The following is a 25,101-nucleotide window of genomic DNA, read 5'->3' on the forward strand; positions in this document are numbered from 1 at the left end:
GACTAATGTACTTTTGAAAGTTCAGCCATAGTTCTAATTTCATTAATAACCACGCAAGCTATTTATGAGCACTGAATAAAGCGATTTCTATAAATCGCATTTGCCGAACATATTGAAAATATATATTTCCACGAAACCGCGTTTGTATAATATTTTTATCAACAATAACCAACGCATCATACGCATTAAATGCTGAATGGCAAATGGACTCGGAATTCAAATTTGCCGGTGCTACGAAAATTAAATAAAATGTATTTATAAAAGCTAGTGGATTTATGTATAAATATTGATATTTCATAAATGATATCTCTGCGGCAAACATTGATTAACAGTTGCCTATACGAGTCTGTGTAACGCGTTTCATATAAGTAATACTATAGTTTTATCGTATCTTTTTTATTGACGATGATAACTTCTATTTCAAAATTCTATTAGCATTATTTATTAGAATCGTTTATTAGAATTTAAACACTTAAAGTCAGAAAGAGACAAAACTGTTACGTATGAATAATAATTTATCACAAGATTTAATTTATTTCATGATTTTATTTTGCACACATAAGATTGGAAAATCGAATAAGAAAATTTCAAACACAGTATCAACTAATTAAGCAAGATAAACAACTGGAACTGTATTTATAATATAATATAACATGTTAGAACATGATATATGAGAGTAAATAGTGATTATTTTATAATAATTTTGCTGAAATTATTGATATCAAATGCTTTTAATCATCTTAAAGTAAACATTAGTATTAATTAATAGATTATTTTAAATGCCTAACATTTATGCAAAAATATTTAATTATTTTTCTCGTCTCGTTTCCATTGATTCGTTGGCGGAAGATAATGATTTCGACCACTGCGCATCTACTGAAAAAGCAGGGGCGTCTTATATCAGTGATCGGATTTATTACATTCCCAACTTTAACAATGTCCAAGAAAACTTGCCTATCAGCTGTGCGACTTTAACCGAGTTCGGGATGAGTTGGAACTGCAGGGCGACAGATATACCTGAAAACTCAATCCATGCCTCGTGCGATTCAGTTCGCTTGACCCGAAACTTTGCCGGTTTATTGGTACGAGGATTCCGTGAAAGATAAAATAAATGTACCGGGAACGGCGCGCGATTCGGTGTTGCAAAGTGATAAGTCAAGCCACCGGATAAACTTCCGTCGAGAGGCGGTACGCGCGTGTTCGACTAGATCAGCGTTTGCCAACTTCTTCCGATACGTGAATCTCTCATGACGCCTCAAAACCCGTTTTATTTTAATAGTATTAATTATAATTTCAGCATTAATTTTTGGATTAATCACAGTAATTTGTTATAATTGATTGTAATTGTAATAATAATTAATTTGTCACAGCAAGCTCTTTTACGCTTTAATATCTACAAAATTAATCAACTACCGTAATAATTAATTTGTTACAATATTTTCATGTAGACATCCGTTATCTCGTGAATATCATTATACACTTTTAACGGCGAATATTCAACGAGTGAGCGTATCGTTTGTAGTTGTCTAAATAATGCGTGTCATACGATAAAACACGTTACACTTACTTGAACCTATTACTTCTCGAGAGACGTCTCGAGTCACTTTGACATTAAGCAGCTTAAACGGCTGATACATCCGTGTACGCTGTACATCGGATTAGCTGTACCTAAGGGCTCCTTGTTCCTACGCGCTGTAAATTGGAATCTGTTCTCTATTACAGCACTAGCACTCAGACCCGACACAATTTCTCCTTACCTGTAGTGAGTGGTAAGCACGAGCATGAGTGGCTGAGAGACAAAGCGTAATCGTGAACAGAGAGACGCAGTGTTGCGTATTTCTCTGCGCCGCGATATTAGCTATAGCGAAAGTAGCATTAATAATAATAAATTGATAATAATTAAAAATAGCGTTTCATATAAAGTAACATTATTATTAGACACTAAAATGCGTGTCGAATCAGTTTGATTGTTTAATTATTTATTTATAAGTCTGAATATATTTCGCGATTATTAGATGATGGAGATCAGTCGAGCATCAATAACGTCAAGTTATAATGTATTTATGGAATTTTATATAATAAAGTTTTTTTTTTTTAAACATACAAATGTATATAAAAATGTTAAAATATGTATTTTCTCATTCATATGTATATGAATATATATATATATATTTTTAACAATTATGTACAGTGAAATTTATAAATTTATATACAACAAGCGTTATATATTAATTCACTATCGCAAACGCGAACACAAGTTGGACGGAGCAATTATCCTGACAAGTGCGCCAGCCGACGTTGATACGTAACTGAACTGAGAATTATTCGTGTAATCTACATCATCGTAATGTTCCGCAAACTGGAATCGATTATTTGCCACGTTGAACTTCCATTAGCACCAACCAGTCTGTGTTTATGTATCTGACAGTTGTAACGCGAGTGCAGTGAGATGCACATTGAAACAGCTGTAACTTTCTGGGCTCCTATTTTTCGTTAAAATTATCTCACTGCGATGTAGATGAAAGGTCGATTGAAGAAGAAAATAATCCAAGTTTTATACCACAAAAAGATATTGTGACATTTGTTGTACATACTTTTTATCTAAAACTTTCCAAACGGTAGTACTACATTCTAAACAATTAATAATTATTTAATAATAATTAATAATAAATCTACATCTTCTTTCCCGAAACTTTTCTCATAAAAATGCCGATTTATACATTACTCCGCATGACGATGGAATAGTAAGTTCAAGTTTGCACGTTGTACACAAACGGAGGAAAAAGCACAATTGTCTCTTGCTACGTACAAAGTGCCATTGTAGATTATCGATCTAGAACAGTACAAACGCTGTGTAGGAGACAGTGAGAGAAGAGAGATAGATGTACCGTGGGTCACAAAGAAACTAATTTCCAATACAGCGTAATGCAAGGCTGGATGGCCCCCTTTCGATGAGAGAAAAAAACGACCCGTCCGGGTCAGCACATCTTTTGCATTACAAACGGCGATCTTTCAGTGAATCTTGGTGAATTGGACCTTATCGAAACCTCGTAAAAGATGTTCAGTAAGTCAATGAAGGACTATCGCTTTAAACACCACTAGTATAGGATGTCTGAGGTGTCGTTGAGATAAATTATTTCATTAGTTGTTTCACGAAGAAAAAGTCTATTTCCAATGTATTATAATTTATTTAATCATTATTTCTCATTATTAAACAATTTTTATATACAAGTAAGATTTTAAATATGCCACTTTAGATGGCAAATAATGAGCTCATTTCTAAGCAAATATTTGTATTTATTGCATTTACGTAATTTTATTTTTAAGCAAATAAAATCGATTTATAATTAAAAAAGTAGAGAGGAAACGGAGCGCAATTTTCCTTTTTGATCGTGTCAATACCAAAGGATGTCGTAAAAATTTCCCAACCCTCCTAGTCTCGACATGGCATTCGAAACGTCAACGACACCCGCGAAGTATAGCGTCAATGATATCCTAACAACACACAAGTAAAGCTGCGAGAACTTCCTCGACGGTAAATGTTCCGCGAGAAAAATTTTGACAGCAAATTTTTCATACTCGTGTGAAATTATCAATTATATACTTTGTGTTCTAATACAGCGTAACATTAGTAAAATAATATGTATTTAATATACTACTTATTGTCAGCAAAAACATTCTTGAATGAATAATGTTCCGAATAAATAAATATTAAATTACGCGCATCATTGGATTATTAATTAAATTATATATATAATTAAATTTTAGAGTTCAAAATAAATTAACTTAAAAATCTTTATATTCTATAAATGTGACATCATTTTCATGTCCTGAATCTTTAATTATTATACATAAATCCATCAGGTTCATTATTATTCAAATTAATTCAACTTAAAATTGAAAATTAATTAATTAAAAAATCTCAAAATACTATAAATTTAATGCTATAATTTTCATATCCTTAATTATTATAAATAAATTCATTATTAATAATGAATATTAATTAATATTCTAATTAAAATATTGTTTTATTATTTTAATTATTTGTGTCATAACACAACATTACATGTACAATTTGGCGTTATATAATTATTTATGTCGATAGATAATTCGACATTAATATTACAGAATTAGTAAGGTTGTAACGACGTGATAGCAACGAAAAGTTTCTCACCAAGTCCATGCTTTGCTTGGAATATCCCTTTTTATCGCTTCGTAAAGCCGAGCTACGCGTCTTCTTCAAATTCGACACATTCATTTTGCCGTGATAGAATCGAGACGCAGTTCTACGACTCGGGGTGACAGCTCGGCAAGAATGCGCCCGGTCATCACGACGTGATATCAAACTCGAACCAGCAACCATGACAAGGAGAGAATCCACTGGATGAAGGGGTGGACAGTCGTGGTGCGACTTATCGATCGCGCATCATGGAGGTGCACCCTCGTCGTTTTTCAGGACGCCCCTTTATGCACAGATGATGCATCGATGCATCTTGCATCGGCCGCTGGCGCTCATTGTCGAAAATTATTGTTCATTAAAAAGAAAAAATAAAGAATAGGCATTAAATATTGTGAACTAAAAATATTAAGATGCTACAAATGCGTTATAAATGCTAAAAAAATATTAAAATCAGTTTGCGAAAATGGATAAATATCGTACATTCATACAATTATAAATATACGAAATATACGATATTTACATATTTACAAATAAATATAAACGTTTCTTCGTCAGGCGTGATTGTTACAAAACCGCTTGTAGGTAATCGGTCGTATTTTATCAATTATCGATGCTTTTAATCGAACGCCGCTGCAACAGCAATAACGCCGTATCGGTGGCGCGCCATCAATTTTTTTGAACTTAATCACGCACCTTTTATTACATCGCGATACAGCTTTATCGAGCAGTTCGACGCAACACGTGTAAACTCGCGTAAACGAGTGCTCGACTATTAAAACTGTCTCTCGCCGATTTATTTTTCCCTCACGCCGCTGCTTTATGTTTGCGTTTCGCCGCGTCCTGTAAAATTACATTCACTCTTCGCGGCGCAAAATCTATTCGCGAACAAGTTGCGAGTTTATACGAGCGTGATAACGCATCGTAATCCAATGCAGGAATCGTGCACACTGATTGATGATGTATTTTTTAAATACACTTTTTGAATTCTCTTACATGAATCTTTAATTAATATCAAAGTTTTAATTAACTTACCAAAGTTCTTGCATCACTGCTGACCGCAAACTTATTTTCTGCTTCAGAAGCGCGAGCCAGAATACTGGGCCAGTCGGACATCTACGTGAAAACCGGAAGTCTTCTGACGTTGACGTGTCTCATGTCTCAAGGCCCCCATGATCTAGGAACGGTGGCCTGGTATCGGGGCAATCAGGCGGTGGTAACTTCACCGCAATCAGAAAATGACGTCGACACGGAACCTCGCATAACCGTCGAGACGGAATGGAGCGACGCCCTCACATCGAAGTAAGGACGAATAATTAAACTGTTCCTATCTAAATAGTTGTTCAAAGATAATTTAATTGTAAAAAATAACTCACCGATGTGAAACAATGATCAACAATTTCCGTGAGCACTAAATGTAAGCACGAAATAAACCTTGTACACTCGTGACGATACTTTTCCCTCGCGACAGCGTGTATATATTATAATTTATTTTTCAAATATCAAAAACTCGGTTCTCCTTTCCTACGCAAAACTCGTTTGTGCGCTATGAACAAAATAGGGAAAAAGCTCGTCACGCTTGTCGCACATTCCAGAGTCATCACTTCCGCGCGCGGAGAGCGAGCTCTCGTAAACGCGTACACTGATGTGATATTGTTACGAAGTACTATTTAATTTTTTACACTGGCTCCAGTCGGGCAAGTGCGTCGACTAAATAAAAAATGAAGATCACACGCGCCATATATTTCCGGCGGTCACATTTTAACGCAGTTTAAATATTTCAATTTTCTCGCAGCGTCCCCGCGGCGCATTTTAAAAACCGGATCCTACAGCGCGGCCGGTGTGTTTCACCCTAAACGACATGCAATTTTGTAAAAATTGTTCATTGAAGGACTCGGTGCGATAACGCGTTTGTGCCATACTGGAGTAAACTTCACCAACCAGTGGTTGCAAAACATTATAAAGTTAATATTAATCGTATAAAGTTATTGTTTTTTTTTTTTGTGACTTAATAAAGAGTGACAAATATTTTAGAAGCGCAATTAGTTTTTAAATCGTCTTTTGCTTTCCACTCAAACCTGCTTTTTGTCCAAAGTTTCTTTTATCGAATATCATGCGTCGTGTGTACGATATTTCATCGTACGCGGTGTACCGTATCTTTTTCGAGCCGCTGGTAAAATAAATAAATGGTCCTCCGCTTATCCCCTCCCACGCCCAGGGGAAATAATGAGAAATAATGGCGCGCTGGGTGGTTGTCCCGCCGGTCCTACACGTCGTCGTGGTCCTTTGAAAAACTGATCCCGCGCTCAAATTAATTTATTTCGAGATACCCGCGATTCTACGGGGCCGCTTTAAAAGCGCGCAATACGCACACACTACCGAAATATCCACTGGTAGCAACGATTTTAAAAAGTTATTTCAGTCACAAGCGTACATCTTTTATTTGTCGTGTAAATAATAATTTATTTTCAATATCTACTTTTCAATATCAAAATACCTGGAGCTTGAATAAAAAAGCCGAAAAAAAGTAACAATTGAAAAATATTGTAAGAAAGATACAAAATATTTATATGTAAATAAAATTGCAACGCGCGTATACGAGAAATTATCTTTGTGCCAAAACTTCTCTCTCCCTCTCTCTCTCTTTCTCATATTTGAAATATCTAAACGTATTTCTCAACTTTTTTCTCAAGTATTTTTTCACTAGTATTCAAAAAATGTACTTTAGTGCAAAACATAGATATACTCAAAAATATGTACGAGTACAACGAGGATATTCATATTTAAATGTTTTACACTATTGTTATACTCTCAATCTTTACTCGGGATAAAAATGATTGAATGAAGACCGAGCGTGTCCTGGAGATCGGGACGCCGCGGACGTCGCGTGACGTCTGATTATCTAATTGTCCAACGTACGGTCGAGACGACAAGGTCCTTTGTCATATGGCCCGCGCACCGTGAAGACGCATCAGACATGCTCCGCATTTCACCCGACTGTTTAGCCGGGCCGCTTGTGTCGGTCCGAATATTGCGCCGCCGTTGTATCCGCCGCGCGTCCGTTTTTGGACGTGATTGACGATTGTCACGACGACGCCGTTACGCGCCGCGCCGACAAATTTACGAGGCCGCGGCTCAAGAAGCGAATTAATTGTCGCGCAGCTGTCGGCCCGCAACTTCCGTCGTGCACACGTCCGTTTTCCGTAAATCCGACTGAACTATCTGAAAGTACCGGCAGTCACGGTCGAAATATTCCTACGCAGATGTCAGTCGGTACACTCTCGTACGTACTGTCACATATTTATTGACGACAAATATAATTAGCATAACAAAATGATTACAATATTTTTTGTCTCAAGTAAGTTTTACATGTGTATTAGTGTGAAAGTGAAACTAATACTTGCTGTGTAAAACACTGATATAATTTGATGAACACATCAGTACATTTAATATATTTAATATTCAACATTTCATATTAATAATTACATTGAGATAAATCCGTAGAATTTGCTAAATTACAATCATTCTGGCATCGATTATACGTGCTCGTCATTATTCAAATAATTTTTCTAATTTTTTAGAAACTTTAAAAAAAGATCTATTTTTTTAATTCTTTAAAATCCTAAAGGAATAAAATTCCGCTAACAATCTGCATTCCTTTCTGAGCCAATTTTGATCTACGTATAAAATTAAATCAAGTTATCTAAACATTATATTATCCGCAGCAATATTTTCATAATATTCCAGGATGCAATAAATGCATTATTCGCATTTACGAAGAGATCGCGATATTCAAATTTCGCGTTAAGCGAACAGCTAATCTACGAGCCCGATTTTCAAGTCTGGAATTTCCGCGCGCATATAAATCGCTCGGATTCTCGATAATGTAATGTGTAACCGGATATCGTTTTATTCCGTCACATCGAGATTACCTTACTCCCTCCTACCGAGCCATGGTGGAGTGGAAGGTGGTTCGTTGTCGAGGAGCTTAGTCTGCGCCACTATACATTTTCATTATCCCCGGTGCTCCGTCGAGTCTACTGCTGCAGCTCGTCGCACCGGCATCGCAATAATTATTTCGCGGTAGCATTCAGTTCGCGGAATGCGGTAACCGCATGCGGAACGGCGTTACATAACCTTAAGCGGCCGTTATTGGTCCCACGAGCGCGATGCATTACGACCCTGTGCGATGAAGCTAACTACTGAAATACGGGAAGTAAATGAGTAATCGATAATCTATTGGGAGCGCCGCAACTTCTTCGCGTGACGTTATGTATCGTGTAACGAATGTCCCCATTATTTTACATGCACACCGGCCTGCGTAAGTGTCCCAGCAAAACCATATATCGCTTCTTATCTAAGAACGATGGCTGCGGCACGCTATAAAAATATGCCAATAATTATAATCACCGAGAGACGATAATTATACTTGTAAAATATATTAGTAATCGATAATCTCTCTCTCTCTCGCTTTCTCTCTCTCTCTCTCTCTCTCTCTCTCTCGCTCTCTCGCTCTGTTGGGATTAATTAAAACTCTTACATCTTTTTAAGAAGACGATATTGAAAAAGTCACAGTACGTTAAATTTTCGCAACGTTTCTATCGGGATATATGTAAAAACTAAACGTTTGACAAAGATAATTATTGAATGTAAAAAAATAGCTTTTATTCTCCGTGTCGATTAGCAACTGTCGTGAGAAAATTTCCTCTTGGCGCGATAAAATCATTCGGAGCATATTCGAGCCGCTTCCCCAAGTAGTTTTCCATGAAATTAACCTGCCGATTAACTTTACGTGTCCGCGACTTTATCTCTCCGGCGCGTAATTACTTGTTTATTCCACTTTTGTGCGATTAGCGCAACGCGGCCGTTGCAGCTTATTAATGCAACTCTCCGCTGAACCCGGAAATTTTCTCTGTATATCGCATTTCGTGCACTCAAACCAATTCGATACTCCCATATTTGAGGAACTGCATTCTCGCCGTGGCTGGAAAAACTTTCCAACACACGATACGCTGCGAGAATTCGAGCCCGTTTCGATTTCTATCGGTCTGTTGGACCCGATTTACTACTAGGTCATAACGGTAACGAGTGTCGAGCAAATAGAATGAAAAACGAACGAAAAAAAACACTGCGTTTCCTGTTTCTCGATTATTACAGCGAAACGACCTGATCGAAGTTCGGCCAAACGCGATGTAAACTTTGAGCGAGAGAAACGCGAACGAACGTGGTCGTAAAAATCGAGGTCAGTTCAGACATTCACCATACAAGAGTTAAATATTGTAAAGTTTTTCGATGATAAAATGGAATTCATAATCTTGTCATTATTCAATAATAATCGGTGAAGAAATTAAAAAAATATATTTTGAAAATATAGATATTTTTTATTATCGCGCATCTTGCATCATCATTTATTGCGCGCGATAATAGAAATATCTCCCGATCGCGCGTTAGAAATTATGTAACGTGATAAAATTTACATCATACATATCGGAGGTACTTTCGACAAAAGTATGCACGATGCATTACGCAGAGAGGAGAACGGGTAATTGGACCGCTGCCGCTAATAACGTCGTCGGATAATTATCACTGAATTAACGATACTTCATTGTTAGTTACGTCATTAGTTATTTTATATGATCCTGTACTTTATGTATATTTCTGATGAAATTGCACGCCTACGACTATGCTGTGTAACATACGACTTTGGAATGATTTTGTAGAATACATAGATACGTAACGATCTTGTTGTGAGTTACGATCGCCCCTGGAAATGCCATAAAAGTTCGAAATTATTTTATGATATATGCAGACTATAAAACGAAAAAGACGCGATGGTTTCAGAATATTACGTGTGTATATGTATAAGTTCCCTAGGAATTGCATTCGAGCATAAAGGAATGATATATATCTTATCGAATTCGTATATCGAAAGGTTCACGATTAATTTTGTCATCTTTCGGTGACTCATTTTTTTATATCCCGGAAAATGAGTTTTCTTATAATACATGTGAGATGAAGGAAAAATTCTGCACAAGGTGAACTTCAAAGAGCTGCTTTCATATTTGGCATCTTTAACGACCGAGTAGCAATTTTCCGCATGCCTTATTTCTCTCTTTATTGTATTCTTTACTTTGATTAAGGCTAATCAAGATTAATCCTCTCCGGTTTTAATTTAAATCGCATTTTTTAATTAAGCCGACATATGCGACCTAGATAAATTGCTCAACGAGATACAAGAAATAAAGTTACCTTATTCAGTCATTTAAATACTCAATATTGATTATTAGCATAATGCAAGATAAATGCGTTAAAATAATACAATTTGTACGAAAATGACGCAAATTTATGTAATACCGGTAGCACCATAAGCGTTATTATCTAAGTATTATTTTTTTTTTAACTAGTGTTTGTGTGTATTATAAAAATGGAGCTGAATCTCTATTCTTGCGAAACAAGTTAAATCTTATATTTATATTATATTTATCACGATGGATTTAAATGTTTAATGCACACACAAAATTATATAAATCACGCAAGATATGTGAGATATGTAATGTAATGTCACATGTAGTATGAACAATTAAGCGATAAATAATTACCTTTTGTTGCGACAGATTGAAGATCACGCATGCGAAGCTCGGTGACTCCGGAAACTACAGTTGCGTTCCTACCGTGGCGGAGAGAGCGAGTGTCAACGTGCACGTGATCAATGGTAAGTCCGTCAGAAATGCCATAACTGATCCACGCGACAAGATAATCCTTATACACGCGTCGATCACTTATCCCCGTGCCGCCGCGATATACGTACCCGGCCTTTATTTATCATAGTGCATTAACCCTTTCACGCATGGCGTATCCCTTTCCTGACGATTTAATCTTCTCACACGCGTGCTTTCAGGAAATGAAAATTAAAGTGACACTTCTTGTTGGAAAATACAAAAGAAATTTTAATACTCGATTAGCTCTGAAATTTAAATAGCATAATCCTTATCGATTAATCGATAATAAATCAATTTTTGTAATATATATTAATTATCGAATTTCTAGTATCTTAATATTAAATAATTTTAATAATAAATTCTACTTTATAAGCTCGAAAACACTCTTCTTTAATTTTATTTTTTCTTACTTTTACTTTAATATTGAATAGAAAAAAATCTAGACAAATAATGAGAGAACTAACGGTGCAGCTTTAAAAAAGTTTGATATTTAATTACAATGTTATATAAATTTACAACTATGTTAGGAAATATTTTATTATATATTTGTACGCTTGTTATAACTATGAAGACTGTATGATTGTATCGCGAAAATAATCAATATTATTTTACTGTGAAAAAAAAACAAGTGATTCAATGAACGACGCGTACATCATACACAAGGCACATTGCCGGCTTATTGTCCGGCATAGTTGGTGTTTTTAACAACCGTTTTTCCGTCTGCTTTATGATCGTCTGATAGCGTATAAAAATAATCCGATATCGCCAACGGCGTCGCGTTTTCTGGTAGGGACCACGAAAAAGCGTAATATCTAGCAAGAGAAAGATTCACGAAGATGAAAGGCAGAACGTGCAGATCGCTTGAAAGAGAGCTTCTCTGGTAGCCTCCCTAAGCGATCGAACTCGAATTACAGTCTATGAGAAAACCTCGACCACATATTCTATTTCTCTCTCACCAACAGCCGTAGTTGGAACAATAGCAATCTATCTTTTTTTCCAATTAAAAAGAAACAAATATTATCGTAAAATATTGTATCATATTTCTTTTATTTTCTATCTTTACAATTATTATGTAATTTTGATTTATATCTTTTATAACTAGCATCAAAATTATACTCATCCTCTTTCATGTTCACAATAAGAAGCGTAATCGTTGGACATGTTGTATTGTATGTTTGCATAAATATTGGAAGATTTGTATAAATTATATAATTAATCACCGCTTTTAATTTGCAACATATTATTACGATCTCTTATCTCTAAATATCATGTCTCAATATCGAATTAAAAATTTTTTGTATCTTTTGTCACGTTTTTTTATATTTTTTATATTAATATAATTTTTAACTTTATTTTCAAAGCTTTGTCATATGCAAGATATCCCAGACCGACTGTATCACCCATTCATAACAGATTCCTGAGGATTCTCATATAATAAGAATACAAAAATCAATATGTGACGTATCTGAGTGCGTGAATTTTTGACAATCTGATTTATATAATTTTCGTTTCCGAATGACCTCAGAAATCTGCTATTAAGGAATAATACGGTTGGTCTGTATGTGTGCAAGATTAAACATTAGCAAAAAAGATTTATGAAAAAGAATCACTTAACAAATTATTCGTATAAGAATGTATACTCTTGTCGGGTCGATTAACACATAGTATTATAAACAGAAAGAGACGAACGAGAGATCGTGATGGTATGCCTGGTAATTTGCAGGCAGGTTGGCTGGCACCACAACTACAGTCGATGCACCACTTTACCGGCGACCATTATCTTCCTTTTGTTATGCCGGCTCTAGCGAAACGTAATTCAATTCCTCGCCGAGGTTCGACCCATCCAGCGTCCATCCGCCTTTTTAGCGGTGGGTCTCTTCGTCCAACTGAATTCCCGAAGGAAACTGTTTCCCGAGTTGCATCTCGGAGCACGTACCGTGCGTGCAGATATTTTTCTATAACGAGCCACCGGTTCGCTCGTGATTACTTTGTGTCTCTTATTGTAAATTTGAAGGAGGACAAAACTCTTCCGGCATAATTTCGATGCTACGTGAAATTCTGCTTCGCCGGTGGCATCTAAAGCAGATGACATCAAATAACGAGCAGGACAAAAATTTTGCTGATTGCAATATTCAAATTGTAGGCTAATGGTGACAGAAAAATCGAAAAGTACATATTTCAAAATTTTATTTTACTATTTTTTGAAAAGTTTATCACCTTACAAATTAAGTAACAATCAGTGCGATAAATGGCATTAAATGTTGATAATAAAATTAATTGATAAATAATGTTAACATAAATGCTTATGTTTATATATTGATATTAATTATAACTAATATTAACTTTTATAAATAAAATAGTAAATGATATTAACATAATTAATAATATGTTTATATATAGTGTTTGCTTATATATATTTAGTATGTTTAATGCAATTGATTATATTTATCTTTACATATACAGTTAAATGGCAGTAATATAATTTATTTTTATAATTAAATGACATGATAATAGACTCATACGTTATGTTCAGAATATGATACATAAATAACAAACACTTGAAATTTATTTCTTAAAAAGAAATTAAATGAGAGAAATAGACTATGAAAGATAAACATATAACTAAAGTACCTCAAGATATTCTTTCTCTCTATTCAAAAGTGAATTATTACAAAATTGGAGCAATCTGATTACCAAACTAGATTGAAAGTTATTATTCGGCAATTCGATTACATTACGTTTGTGAATACGCCATGCGGCTTATGCGCGATGATCGGAAATTTATGGCATCGCCGAATCATTAAATAAACATATTTCAACGGACGTATCCCAAAATTGTCGAGATAATGCAACGCGCGTGTTTTACATTAATGCAAGCGTAATTAATGTGCCAGCATCTTTGTTGCGAGTCGTGATGCCGGGGAGATATAATAAATGGCCGTTTCACTGCCACTCTTTACTTTCAGCATTTCTCAATAAACAAAGCAACATCTTTTTGCGTGAGTTAATAGTTTTAAAACTCACTCACAAGAGAAAGAATCGACGCTTGTGTCGTTTATGCAGATGTACGAATTACATACTTATTTATAGAATTTTTTATACAATTATATTAGCATATTTTTGCGAAAACTTCCAGTTGAGAATCGCTGCGTGGCGTATGTGTGCACGCAATTTTCCACACATTCTGCGTGGCACCGGTTGAGCTCTTAGATGCACCTGCGCATTTTATCAGAATCTGATTACTTGTCAAAAAATAATCCCTTTTTATGTCTAATTCATCTGTAGCTGAATGTGAATTATATGCTCCTGTTAAAAATCTCCTTCTCTCTTTCTCGTTCTTGTTCTCATATTTGCGCCTTTATTCGCAGGATGAAAATTTTTATTGCGCGATTTTCATCGCGTATTGAATGTTTTATACGAACATAATGGCATCCGTTCGTTTCGATCGATTCGTGGTGATATTTCAGTTAGGCGTTTTTAATCCCGCTATGAGCAAACTTTAGACGCAGTTAAAAGAGCTTACAACAGGAATAAACTAAAATAATATTTTGTTCTTTTGTAATTCCAATACATTTGTCAAACTTTGTTTTATACATTTGTAAATTTCAAATTCCTATGTAAAAGACATAAAGATTTATTCAATCATTTTTTATTTAAAGAATTGTAAGAAATAAGATTTTATTTATCCTTACATGTAATGTATTTTTTTATATTTTATACTAAGCATCTCAAATTTGCGATAAAATATTACACTTACCAAATATTCAGCGGAAAAACCTTAATTTTTAATTAAGAAAAGTCGATATAATTATAAACATAATTTGCAATTGTTGTATTCTTAATTTAAAACGTTTTTATCGTGATCGCAACTTCAAGAATGTAATTTCGTACGATTCGTTCATACGAATACGTGAGTTTTGTGTCATAACAAAGATATTTTTATTCTCCATTCTTATTGCGCAAATTTGCGCAAAATGCGTGTGCGCGTTTAATAATTTTTACGTAAAAGCACCAATTGCTGCCCAAGCGAAATCAGCGTGAAATGTCAATTATATGGAAATTGACGAGCGAGCCATGGTGCGCTGAATAATTCGCGAATTTGTTCCAAGAGTTATAAGGTGCGCTTTGAATGCAAACCCGCAGAATTCGCTAGCGATGCACACATGTTATATAATTAGATGCGGCGAATGCACACGATGAGAGGAAAATCGCACGAGGTTACTATTCATCGTGGCGGCAATTTTTCTTTTTCATTAAACATTGTTGATTTTCTCGGCGGAAACAGTATCATAAATATAACAGTCGCGTTTGTAAACGTTAATTTTAATTACATTCGTCAACACTGCAACATGCGTATTCACGAGAACATCCCCGTTCAGTGTACAAATTTAGAATCATTAATAAAAATTACAAAAAGATTGTTTCAGTCAACCCATTAAGAAGTATTGAAGCAAACAATGATCATTAAATCATCTATAGTTATGATTAGACAGTAAAACATCATATCGCGACTTCCATACAAAAAATTTAATAATTTTACTTTTTTAATAATATAGAATCTATTTTTTCTTTAACATTTAATATAAATTGTAATAAAAAATTGTAATTGTACATTAATTATTAGAAAAATAAAACATTAATTGCTTTTATATTACAGTTACAAGTATTACATCACTTTCATTACTTTCATATTACATCATAAAAACATGTAAACTTGCAATTAAATCGTTATTATAAACTGTAGTTTTGTTTCATGTACTCGCGAACGATAATCAAACTTTATGACGCACGTAATAATAGAACGAGATAATGATATTCATCCTTCGTGGAATATATCGCATGATCGATTTTCGACTCGGTTGATAATTTTCATTGATGCAAAAGTTAATTGCTTTAAGCAGAGCCAATTAAAGCGATCCTCTCAAAGTTCTTTAATTACTAACGCGATCGATGTCGACAGATCACTGTATCGGCAAATTTTTGTGACACACTCGTGCAAGAAAGTTTTACAATTGCAAATACGATTATCGATCGAAGATTAGCATTGATTCGGACACATTCAAACGTTACACACCGAGCCATCGAAGCAAACTTTAAATGCGTTACTCGTTTTTATATTATTTTGATATCGAGTGCATTGGCCGTGCTAAATGCACGGCGTTTTAACGATGCGTACGCGAACGAGAAATATAAAGGTAATTCGATCCGCGCGAGAAGGTTAAATAATTAACGCACAGTCGATTCGATTTTTGCTCTAGTTGGAATAACCAACTTTTTTAATGGATGCGGTGATTTAGAGAATCGATTAAAAAATTGTTACATTAGAACAATAACAGATTTTTAAAAAGAACAAAAACTTGATTTGATTACATAATATCATGTTCTTCAAAAGAAATTATATTCTTGAATTTCTATGCTTATTAAAAAAGCGATTTTTAATTTTGTCATTTGTAACAAATCACGAAAAAAAGCAATATAAATGCACACGTAACTTCTTACGAGACACACGATATAATTAAATAGAGTTGCTGGTGCTACGTGTAACGCCGGGTGAGCTGCGTTAACTCCCGTAAATTTGGATTAATCCGAATTATATGGACTCACGCGCTCAACACATACTCTCTCGGCTCTTCTCCGGTCGACAAACTTATCATAAACGTTGTTAGCGTCGCGTACGATTGACTACTTTGAACTTGGCGCACAATAGTCGGCTAATTGCGCTTGTCGCCGTTGATTAAAAATATGCATATGGCGCAAGTACTTCCGACTAATAAATAAATAATTGATTTATTCAATTTAAAATTTGTCATAAATTTAAAAAACTCGTATTATCAGATCAAAAAAGCAAGACAAATGCGAATCAACAGCAGATGAAGAGAAAAACTGTTTTAAGAATTTTTTAAAAATAATTTTTTAAGAATTATTTGATACACAAATGTAGAGTTTTAATCACTGCGTATTAATTTGATTTCCTAATAATTTTGTAAATAAGATATTTTGAGCTGAAAACTTCAAAAAAATGTCAGAAATTTTTATCATTAATTAATTTTTTTTTTACATTTTTATTTGACTTGTGTTGATCTTATTCTTTTTACAAATGTTTCTGTTGTAATTATCCAAATACCATGAGTATTAGATACATAGTTTACTAAAATCACATAACAAATAAACGTTTCCACTGCTAATTCTGTAAATTTGCTGTACAGTTTGAGAACTCCGGTTCACAACAACCACTAAATATATACGTACGCCATCAAATTGAGACCATAACAGATTTTCCACAATTTGCTTGTGTTTCGTAACAAACGCTATCGTGGGTATCTGTACCGACATAATGCACCCCCGAAGAGCAGCCGCATCTAGAATAGTAATAGCTTTTGTAATTGAAACTTCGTCCCATTGAAGTCCTTATAGTAAAGAACGAATAAAGCCGCCTTTCTTGAGAGAGTGAGAAAGAAACATATATCTATTTCTGATTCAACTACATCGTACATCAAATTACATCGCACAATGAAATCCTAATCAACGACAATATTTTTCTACATAACAATTACGATCATTAATTTATTAAAGAAAAATGACAAGATGTGATTCGAATCGCCGATAAATCTTCCTTTTACACGGAGAAAATTTTATATTAAAAATTACTATGTACGGTAGTAGCCGCGGACCATGAAGGAATTATAAAAATTTTTACTATGTTTTTCACATGTGAAACATAGTAAAAATTTTCGGTCCGCGACTTCATGGTCCGCGGTTAATGCCGTACAAAGTAATTTTTGATATAAAATTTTCTCCGTGTAGAAATCTTTGAGGGCAATTTTCTTAAATAATTAAAAGTATTTTAATGATTAAAAAAATATCTCTCTATTTAAAATTAATAGGTCTTTAATGTATATATATAAGATATAATATTAGTTTATATATATATAGAGAGAGAGAGAGGGGGGGGAGGGATTTATGAATATATTTAGATTACTTTCTTCTTATGTATAATTCTTATGTATAATTCACACTCTTACCAAGAGAAAGCCGTTTATTCAGTCAAAGACATTGCGAATGAAAGAAACTACATATTCCGGATTATCCATATAAAGGCTGTTAACACTCGCTTTAATGAACGTTACCTATATATTCATATGTGCTGATTCGCGTTTGAATCTCGTGTGATATGCAACTGACAGTACAATCTGTCGCGCATTATATGTACCCGATAACCCGTCAGTGACGATAAACTAAAGTCCATGCCGCAAACGACTGTCAAAGTCGTGCGGCGATGCTAAACAGTTGTCACACGGTGTGAGCCGCAATGTTCCTACGTGTTTAACACTGTATCACTGATACAATCGTTACCCAATTGTTCGCACATGCTAATGATTATACTGTGATCACACACCTAGTATATTCCCACGACAATTTCTGACTGTGACTGTGCGCGCAGTACAGAAAATTTGACAATAATTGATGGCAAAGTTGCGAAAATAACAAAATCTAAATAAAAAAAGATAATGATAAAAAAGTGATATAAAAAGAGTTTTTATCCGAATCTTGTACGCTTTAAAAAGAATATTTTTTTCTTTTTTTATAGCTTTATATTATACATTTATTATAGAAGAAATATCGATCAATAGTTCAAAGACTTGCGCGCAATTATTTTCACATAAAATAGAAAAATTGAAATTGAACACTCTGTCCATAATTATTGTATATAATCGATATACGCTAAAAAAATATACTTTTTAACAGCTCTACTTAATTAAGCATCTCAGATTATCCGAATTAACATTGTAGAGGCCAATCAATATAACAATAGTCGTACAACCTCACATTTATAAATGAAGAATTTTGCAATTTAATTGCGCGTGTGCTTCTAACCGAGCCGTTTTAACAAAGCTCCTTTGAAAAATCTTTCAGTGAAACTGATTCGTTAAACATCGTCCGTGGTAGAGAATAACCGCTAATTTCTTCGGCTAATTATTTTATCGCGCAACCATCTCATTTAGATTCTGCAATTTACCGCGCGTCCGTTTCACTGGACGTCTTTCGTGCGCCACGCTCCCTGCACCGCATATGTAAATGCGAGAGTTAACACCACAGAATGCGCCGGAGATCAGAGCGGACGGCTGATGGGATCTAGCGTTGCGCGTTTACTCGATGATTCATAGCGATCTTTCGGCGAACATTATTTTCCCCGCGTTTCTTTCCCCTGTTTAACGTCTGCCAACTCTTGTTACAGAGATCGTAGACAGGTCTGATAATTAGATTGCGTAATGAACGAGCGTAGTTGCCTGTAGTTCCCGAGAGCGAATATAATTAACAATAAAGAGAGAACGGTGGGGTGTTATCTTCTTCTTGAATATATTTCCCAGTAATTTCATCTCCGGACAAAGATTCTTGGATACGTGCGAATAATGCGTTGCGGAAAATTCATTTGCGAAAACGAGTTGCAACGAATCTACGTCTAAAAGAGATTTAAAATAATTATAATTATAATTATAATTCTTTTTCCCCATTCTACCTTCATTATATTGTATCTTTTTTCCCTTCTCTTTCATTAGCATTCTTCTCATTTGGAAATCAAAAACGGGATGGAGACATATTCTAACTGAGAAATTAATTCTCGAAATTGAAAATACAGTCATGCAACGTAATAACATTGCCCAAGTGCAGTAATTATTTCCAAACTACATTCAATACTGCTACACCGTCTTTTCCCCTCTCCAATTTCAATTTACGCGAACTCATTCAAGGTCCGATAGTTCCATCCTCACAGCCGTATGCCAATCCATGAAATTTCTATTTCCAAGGTGCACGAAATTTTCAGCCATTACGAGGGGAAATTGCAGCTATTATAATAATGACGCGTTTAATGAGAGAACAAAGGGGGAAGTCGCGCTTGCAGCGAAACCGAATTGAGTCAGGGAGAAAAATCATCTTCAACGAAAGCGAATTATTTTAATTATTTCGAACCACTCCGACCGCGTATCCGACTACTATTTCGCTAAGAGATGTACGGTAGAGGCGTATTTATTCGACGTTGCTTCCCCGCGGAAAAAGTTTTAATCGAGACGCCGGAGACGCGCGAATCTGCATTCTTCTCGCCGCCACATGCCAGGCGTGTCTCTCGCGTAATTTTTATCACTTCCCTCGGCCAACAGCACTCATTTATCTCGCCTTCTCGATTTATCTCTCTATTTTAAAGCTGATTAATCGTATATCACGCGTAGACGAGTTGGCTTACCGCGGAATGTAAAAAAGCGCGGCGTCCCGCTTCGTGGCTTGACTTGGCGGGATTAAACTGTAGAGACGTGTGCGAGATCGCGCAGGATAATCGCAGATAAGCGGCAGCGTATTATACGGTCGCAACGAAACGCAAAGCGTTACCAGTGCATGACAGAGCGTAATCGCAAACATTATGAAAATACGGGCTCCACGTACAAAGTGAAAATAGATAAAAGTCAACGAGGTAGTACAATATCCTTTATATTCAGAGTTCCACGTTCCTTCCTCTCGGATTGAGCGCGTAGCTATGAAGCTAAGTCAAATGACACAGTCATCAATCTAGCTTGCCATTCCGATTTTATTCAATTCCTGCGGATCCCACAACTCTTTGTCGCGCGAGAGTCATCCGCACTCTTATACCTCGATGAAAAGAATCTACCGCGATTTTTCCAACAGCTTTTCCTAAACGAATAGCGTGTGTCATTTTTCCGTGGACATTTTCCTGTGTGACGATTCGACATGATGTTCTTTTCGAACCGCAAAGGTCGACAATGACACGCCGAGGCACTCGTGCAAACACGAACGTCGATTTTGGGCTAAAATTGCTTGGAACAATATACAAGTGTATTTTCGACCGTGAAACGCGTCTCTCTTGCGTAGAGCCGAGTATTTGACGAAAAACGTTTCTTTTTTTGTTATCTTGATATTGACATATCCGATCAGTCACTCATTGTCAGAGATCCACCTGACAACGGATCGAGCGCTGCTGCGGCTGCCACCACAGCGTCTCTCCCGTCACCACAGCTGCCGTCATCGTCACCACCGCTACTTCCACCCCCGACAGCACTTCAGTCTCTCTCTCTCTCTCACACTCATATCCGCAAGGCACTTCGCCAGGCACTTCCTGCTGATCCCGCATACCGCATCTCGCCAGTGCACTATGCGTGACGACCGCCACGAGCATAGCCAAAAACGTTTAACCCTCTTGCTAAGTATCACGAGAGCGTCACCCCGAGCCCCCTTTAACGATAACTGTCTTGCTTGCGACAAATATGAAAGAAAGATACTTCCTCTTGTCCAACAAAATTTTTAAAAGAAAACATATCTGAAAATTTACCAAAAAAGATGTATGTACAAAAAAATATCAATTATTTATAAACAACTCTTTTCTCGGTTTATTACTACAGATAATAATGATTTATTTCCATAATATTTTCTGATATTTGTATTGATAAAAAATTACAAACTGATATTTTTACTGATATACGATAAAACGTACGATTTATGTTCACGACTGTACGACTGGTCAATAAATTAATTATTACGCAATTGTCACAACAGTCGAAATTCAAAGTTGAAACGTGCACAGACATTTACGATGGACGCGACTCGCTATGGTATTTCAATGTATATGTATATGTAGTATACGGTAATGCATACGGAGCATCGAGATGCGTCTCGAAATCCCGAAGCTACTTGTAATTCGAGGCGTTGTATACATCTACCTTTTGGGTATCCAATATCCTCCAAGTACTCGAAATACTTGCGATATCAGAAGCGCCTTGAGGCTTCCACATCGGTTGAAACTCCGGTCTGACGTATCGTTGCGGTCAGTCAACAAAATATATTCATGCGCGATATATTGCTTACTTTCCCCCCGCCTTCACTTACACGTAAAATACTGCTTACTTTCTCCCGCTGCTGCTGACGCGGCTGATGGAAAGACGGATATTTTAGCAACTCTAACGAAAAAGATTTACATCGGCGAGGAAACGCCGATTTTAAATTCGACAGATTCAATATTTTACATTGTATTAGAAAATTAAAATAAACTTAATTTAATAGAATTTTTATTCAACCTGTTCGAAACATATATGAAATGTAGTAAAATCAGCGACCTGTAAAAATTCGAAATTTTACAGCAGGAAAAATGTGAAAGAGACTTTTTTTTACTTCCGGGACCGGATCAGATAAGCGTTCTAGTACGCTAAACATTATCCTTTAATCGCAGGGCCGCCAAGTGAAGATTCATGAATATTCTTATGCAGAGATGGAACAACGGCGGAACGTGGCGGGCGAGAGGAATGTGTAAATGGAATAAAATTTTCATTTTATTACCGGGCCGAATTCTGCGCGCGTCGCCGCGGCTACAAAGAAACCGCGCGACGAAATTTGTCCCGGAATATATATGCGCGTCTCGAAAAGCGCAGCACTCACTTAAGCAAATTACCCTTCGTTTAATTAAAGCCTTATCCGCAGCTAAGGTATAACGTCGCTGCCGAGCGCGCCGCGTCCTACATATTCCGCTCGGAACGGGATGTTTTCGTGCGAACTTCAAGAAGCTGCTGCGGCCGTGGCAGCGTAATAACATTTTTCAGGAATCTCGTAAAATAATTCTCACGTGGAATTAATTATATTTCCAACGTGTAATGCGACTAGATTGCGTCACGGAAATCTTTTTCATGGAAAAGTTCTTTCGCAACTACTTAAGCTTCTCTATCTTTCTTTCGCGCAAGAAAAAGAATTTTAACCCAGATCTTGCGAAATTACTTAATTCTTCGTATTTGCACGACGCTAACTTTACATTGACACAAGTAATTGTTGTACTCTCTTAAAAGCACTTTAGACGACTTGTAATTCATGACAGAGTTTAAGATAGAATTCTAGTTATAATTTTATATGACATGTTTTTCATACGTGTGCATCTCTTGTAATATTCTGTATTGTATAAAATAACAAATTTATTGCTATTCCGAATTCGTGAATTATAAATCGTCTAAAGCGAATTTTAGCAAACACGGGAAACATTATCGCGCAACATGTATTTGCAATACATTATTTATTATTATTATTGAAATTAATAACAAGTACAAATGTTTGATCAAAGCATGTATTTTCATGATTCGTGATTCGATTAAATTAATATCCTGCACTGCATCAGCGATATTATTAAAAAATGTGAAAAAGATAAAAATAATGAAAAGTTGTTACGGTCGACTTGATTTTTATCAAATAACGATCTTTTATTGATTCAAGATACTGTCAAACATCACTGACACAAAAAACTACTGAAAATCAGATCAGAATGGATCATATCGGATATCCACAGTATGACATAGAATGCGACGTATATCACTTAGCCGCAATATAGGTATCGCAACGTCCGTCGGATGAAACCTATAAATGTCCAGATTAAAGGCAATATCGCAGATTTTTTGAAAACTCGGTCACTTTATGTCATTCGCGTGCTCCGTGCGGCTGAATCCGTACGCGATCGGAAAAAAAACCTCGCACGTGATCGCTTGCAAACATATTCGACACTCGATGGTTTCGCAATCGCCGTGTACGAACGATTGCACTCCGAACGGGCTTTACGTCCGGTTGTGATGCAACGCGAGCTGCATTACCAAATGGAAAGCTCGCCGCGGGTACTGCTTCTCCTCCTCCTCCCCCCCTTCCACCCCTCTTCCGAGAGATTCATTCGACGCGCGAAATTGCGCCGTCGCGCACGAAACGGAACGGATCGCGACGATTTTATTACACGGTACTAAAACCCGGTAGATTACCTTTACAAAGTTACCGATCGAAACCGGGCGCCTTTTACAACGCGTACAGCGTGCCGCTTTAAAAATCCGGCGTTCTCGTAGCGACATTAATTTTTCGCAATTTTGAGAAAGCTAATCCACTCGATTTTTGATGTCTAAAAAATGTTTTTAAATATCTTTTCTAAAAATTGTACCTATACATAATATAATATATATACTTTATAATCGTAATTAAAATTTTCTATTATTTGTGCAACAACACAACATAAAATTTTATGTGCTATAAGAAAGTTACGCGAAACGTATAGGGTCATTTTCAACTCCCAAAGTGTATCAAAGAGTTAATTTCACCGTCGCACTCGTGAACTCGTGCGTTCAGTCGACTCGCGACTAAGATTGTTCGCTTTAACAAAAGGCGTTGATTCGTGCGCCGGGAAGGTAATTTCGAGATTCGTCTCAGAAATTACGCGAATAGAGAGAAAGGATTTGTCAAAATAGTTGGCGACAAATTTAGCGCAAAAATTGCGGACGGCGGTTATGGCACGGCGGAGAAAATTCGTTTCGGAAACTTCAACCTCCGCTAATTTCGCCGATGATCCTGGCGAAGCTAAACTCGGCGCGCCGAAACTTTTCCGAAAAAAAAAAACGATCTTGCAACTTTCATTAATCGAACCAAAGAAAATGTGGAGTTTTCTGACTCAGAAAATGCATCGTCAGTTGAAAAATCGGAAAGCAATTATAATGAATTATATCGCGTGACATGCGACTAATAAAGAAAAAAAATAATAAAAATGAATATATAGATAGCGCAAATATTTATCGAAAAGTCGAGCATAGATGTTTATCAGTTTATGAAATTATACAGTAATGAGAAAATAATGTAAAACAAAATCTATAAGCTGTAAGGGATTTTAATTATGAACGGCGTCCTGTAAAACGGGCACTCAATGAAATCGGATCGCGCTAATTTCTTCAATTGCGAAATTTTCCGAGCAAAGTCGCTCGGAATATCGAGACGCGTGAATCATCGTGCAGCAAATCGAGATCCCCACGTATATCGCTGGCCGCATAATTGGTCGAAATGCGGAATGGATGAGACGAAGAGATAGAGGAGCGGAGAGAAGGAAGTAAAGGGAGAAATTCCGTGCAGGATAGCTGCCATTAGAAGTGCACGCGGGGAGGAGGATGGAAACGAAAGCGAGTTCTCATAATACGATCGAGATTCGAAGCGGCGAACACCCTCCCGTCACGAAGTTATCCGCGGATGTGTACGACTTACAGGACTACTGTTGCAGGACTTCGGGCTCGCCCCGAGACTCCCCTTTCTACGTGCTCACCTCGCGTCCTGTCTACTTCGCGCTGATTTGATTTCGATATCCCGCTGTTCACCCTCGCGGGAATTCGCCCGCATAGGCGTTTCTAGGTGTTCGTTTCCTAC

General features: G+C 36.2%; 1 protein-coding gene across 1 annotated transcript in view; it reads left to right on the forward strand.

Moving 5' to 3' along the window:
* LOC105670393 (defective proboscis extension response 1) overlaps window positions 1–25,101 on the forward strand; it is a 293,881-nt gene that overhangs the window by 250,428 nt on the left and 18,352 nt on the right. The window contains exons 4-5 of the mRNA XM_012363900.2: window positions 5,260–5,479; window positions 10,792–10,889. Coding sequence (XP_012219323.1) covers window positions 5,260–5,479; window positions 10,792–10,889 — 318 coding nt within the window. The remainder of the gene's footprint in view (window positions 1–5,259; window positions 5,480–10,791; window positions 10,890–25,101) is intronic.

Source organism: Linepithema humile, chromosome 3 (genome assembly GCF_040581485.1).
Source record: "Linepithema humile isolate Giens D197 chromosome 3, Lhum_UNIL_v1.0, whole genome shotgun sequence".
In the NCBI taxonomy this organism is placed as follows: domain Eukaryota; kingdom Metazoa; phylum Arthropoda; class Insecta; order Hymenoptera; family Formicidae; genus Linepithema; species Linepithema humile.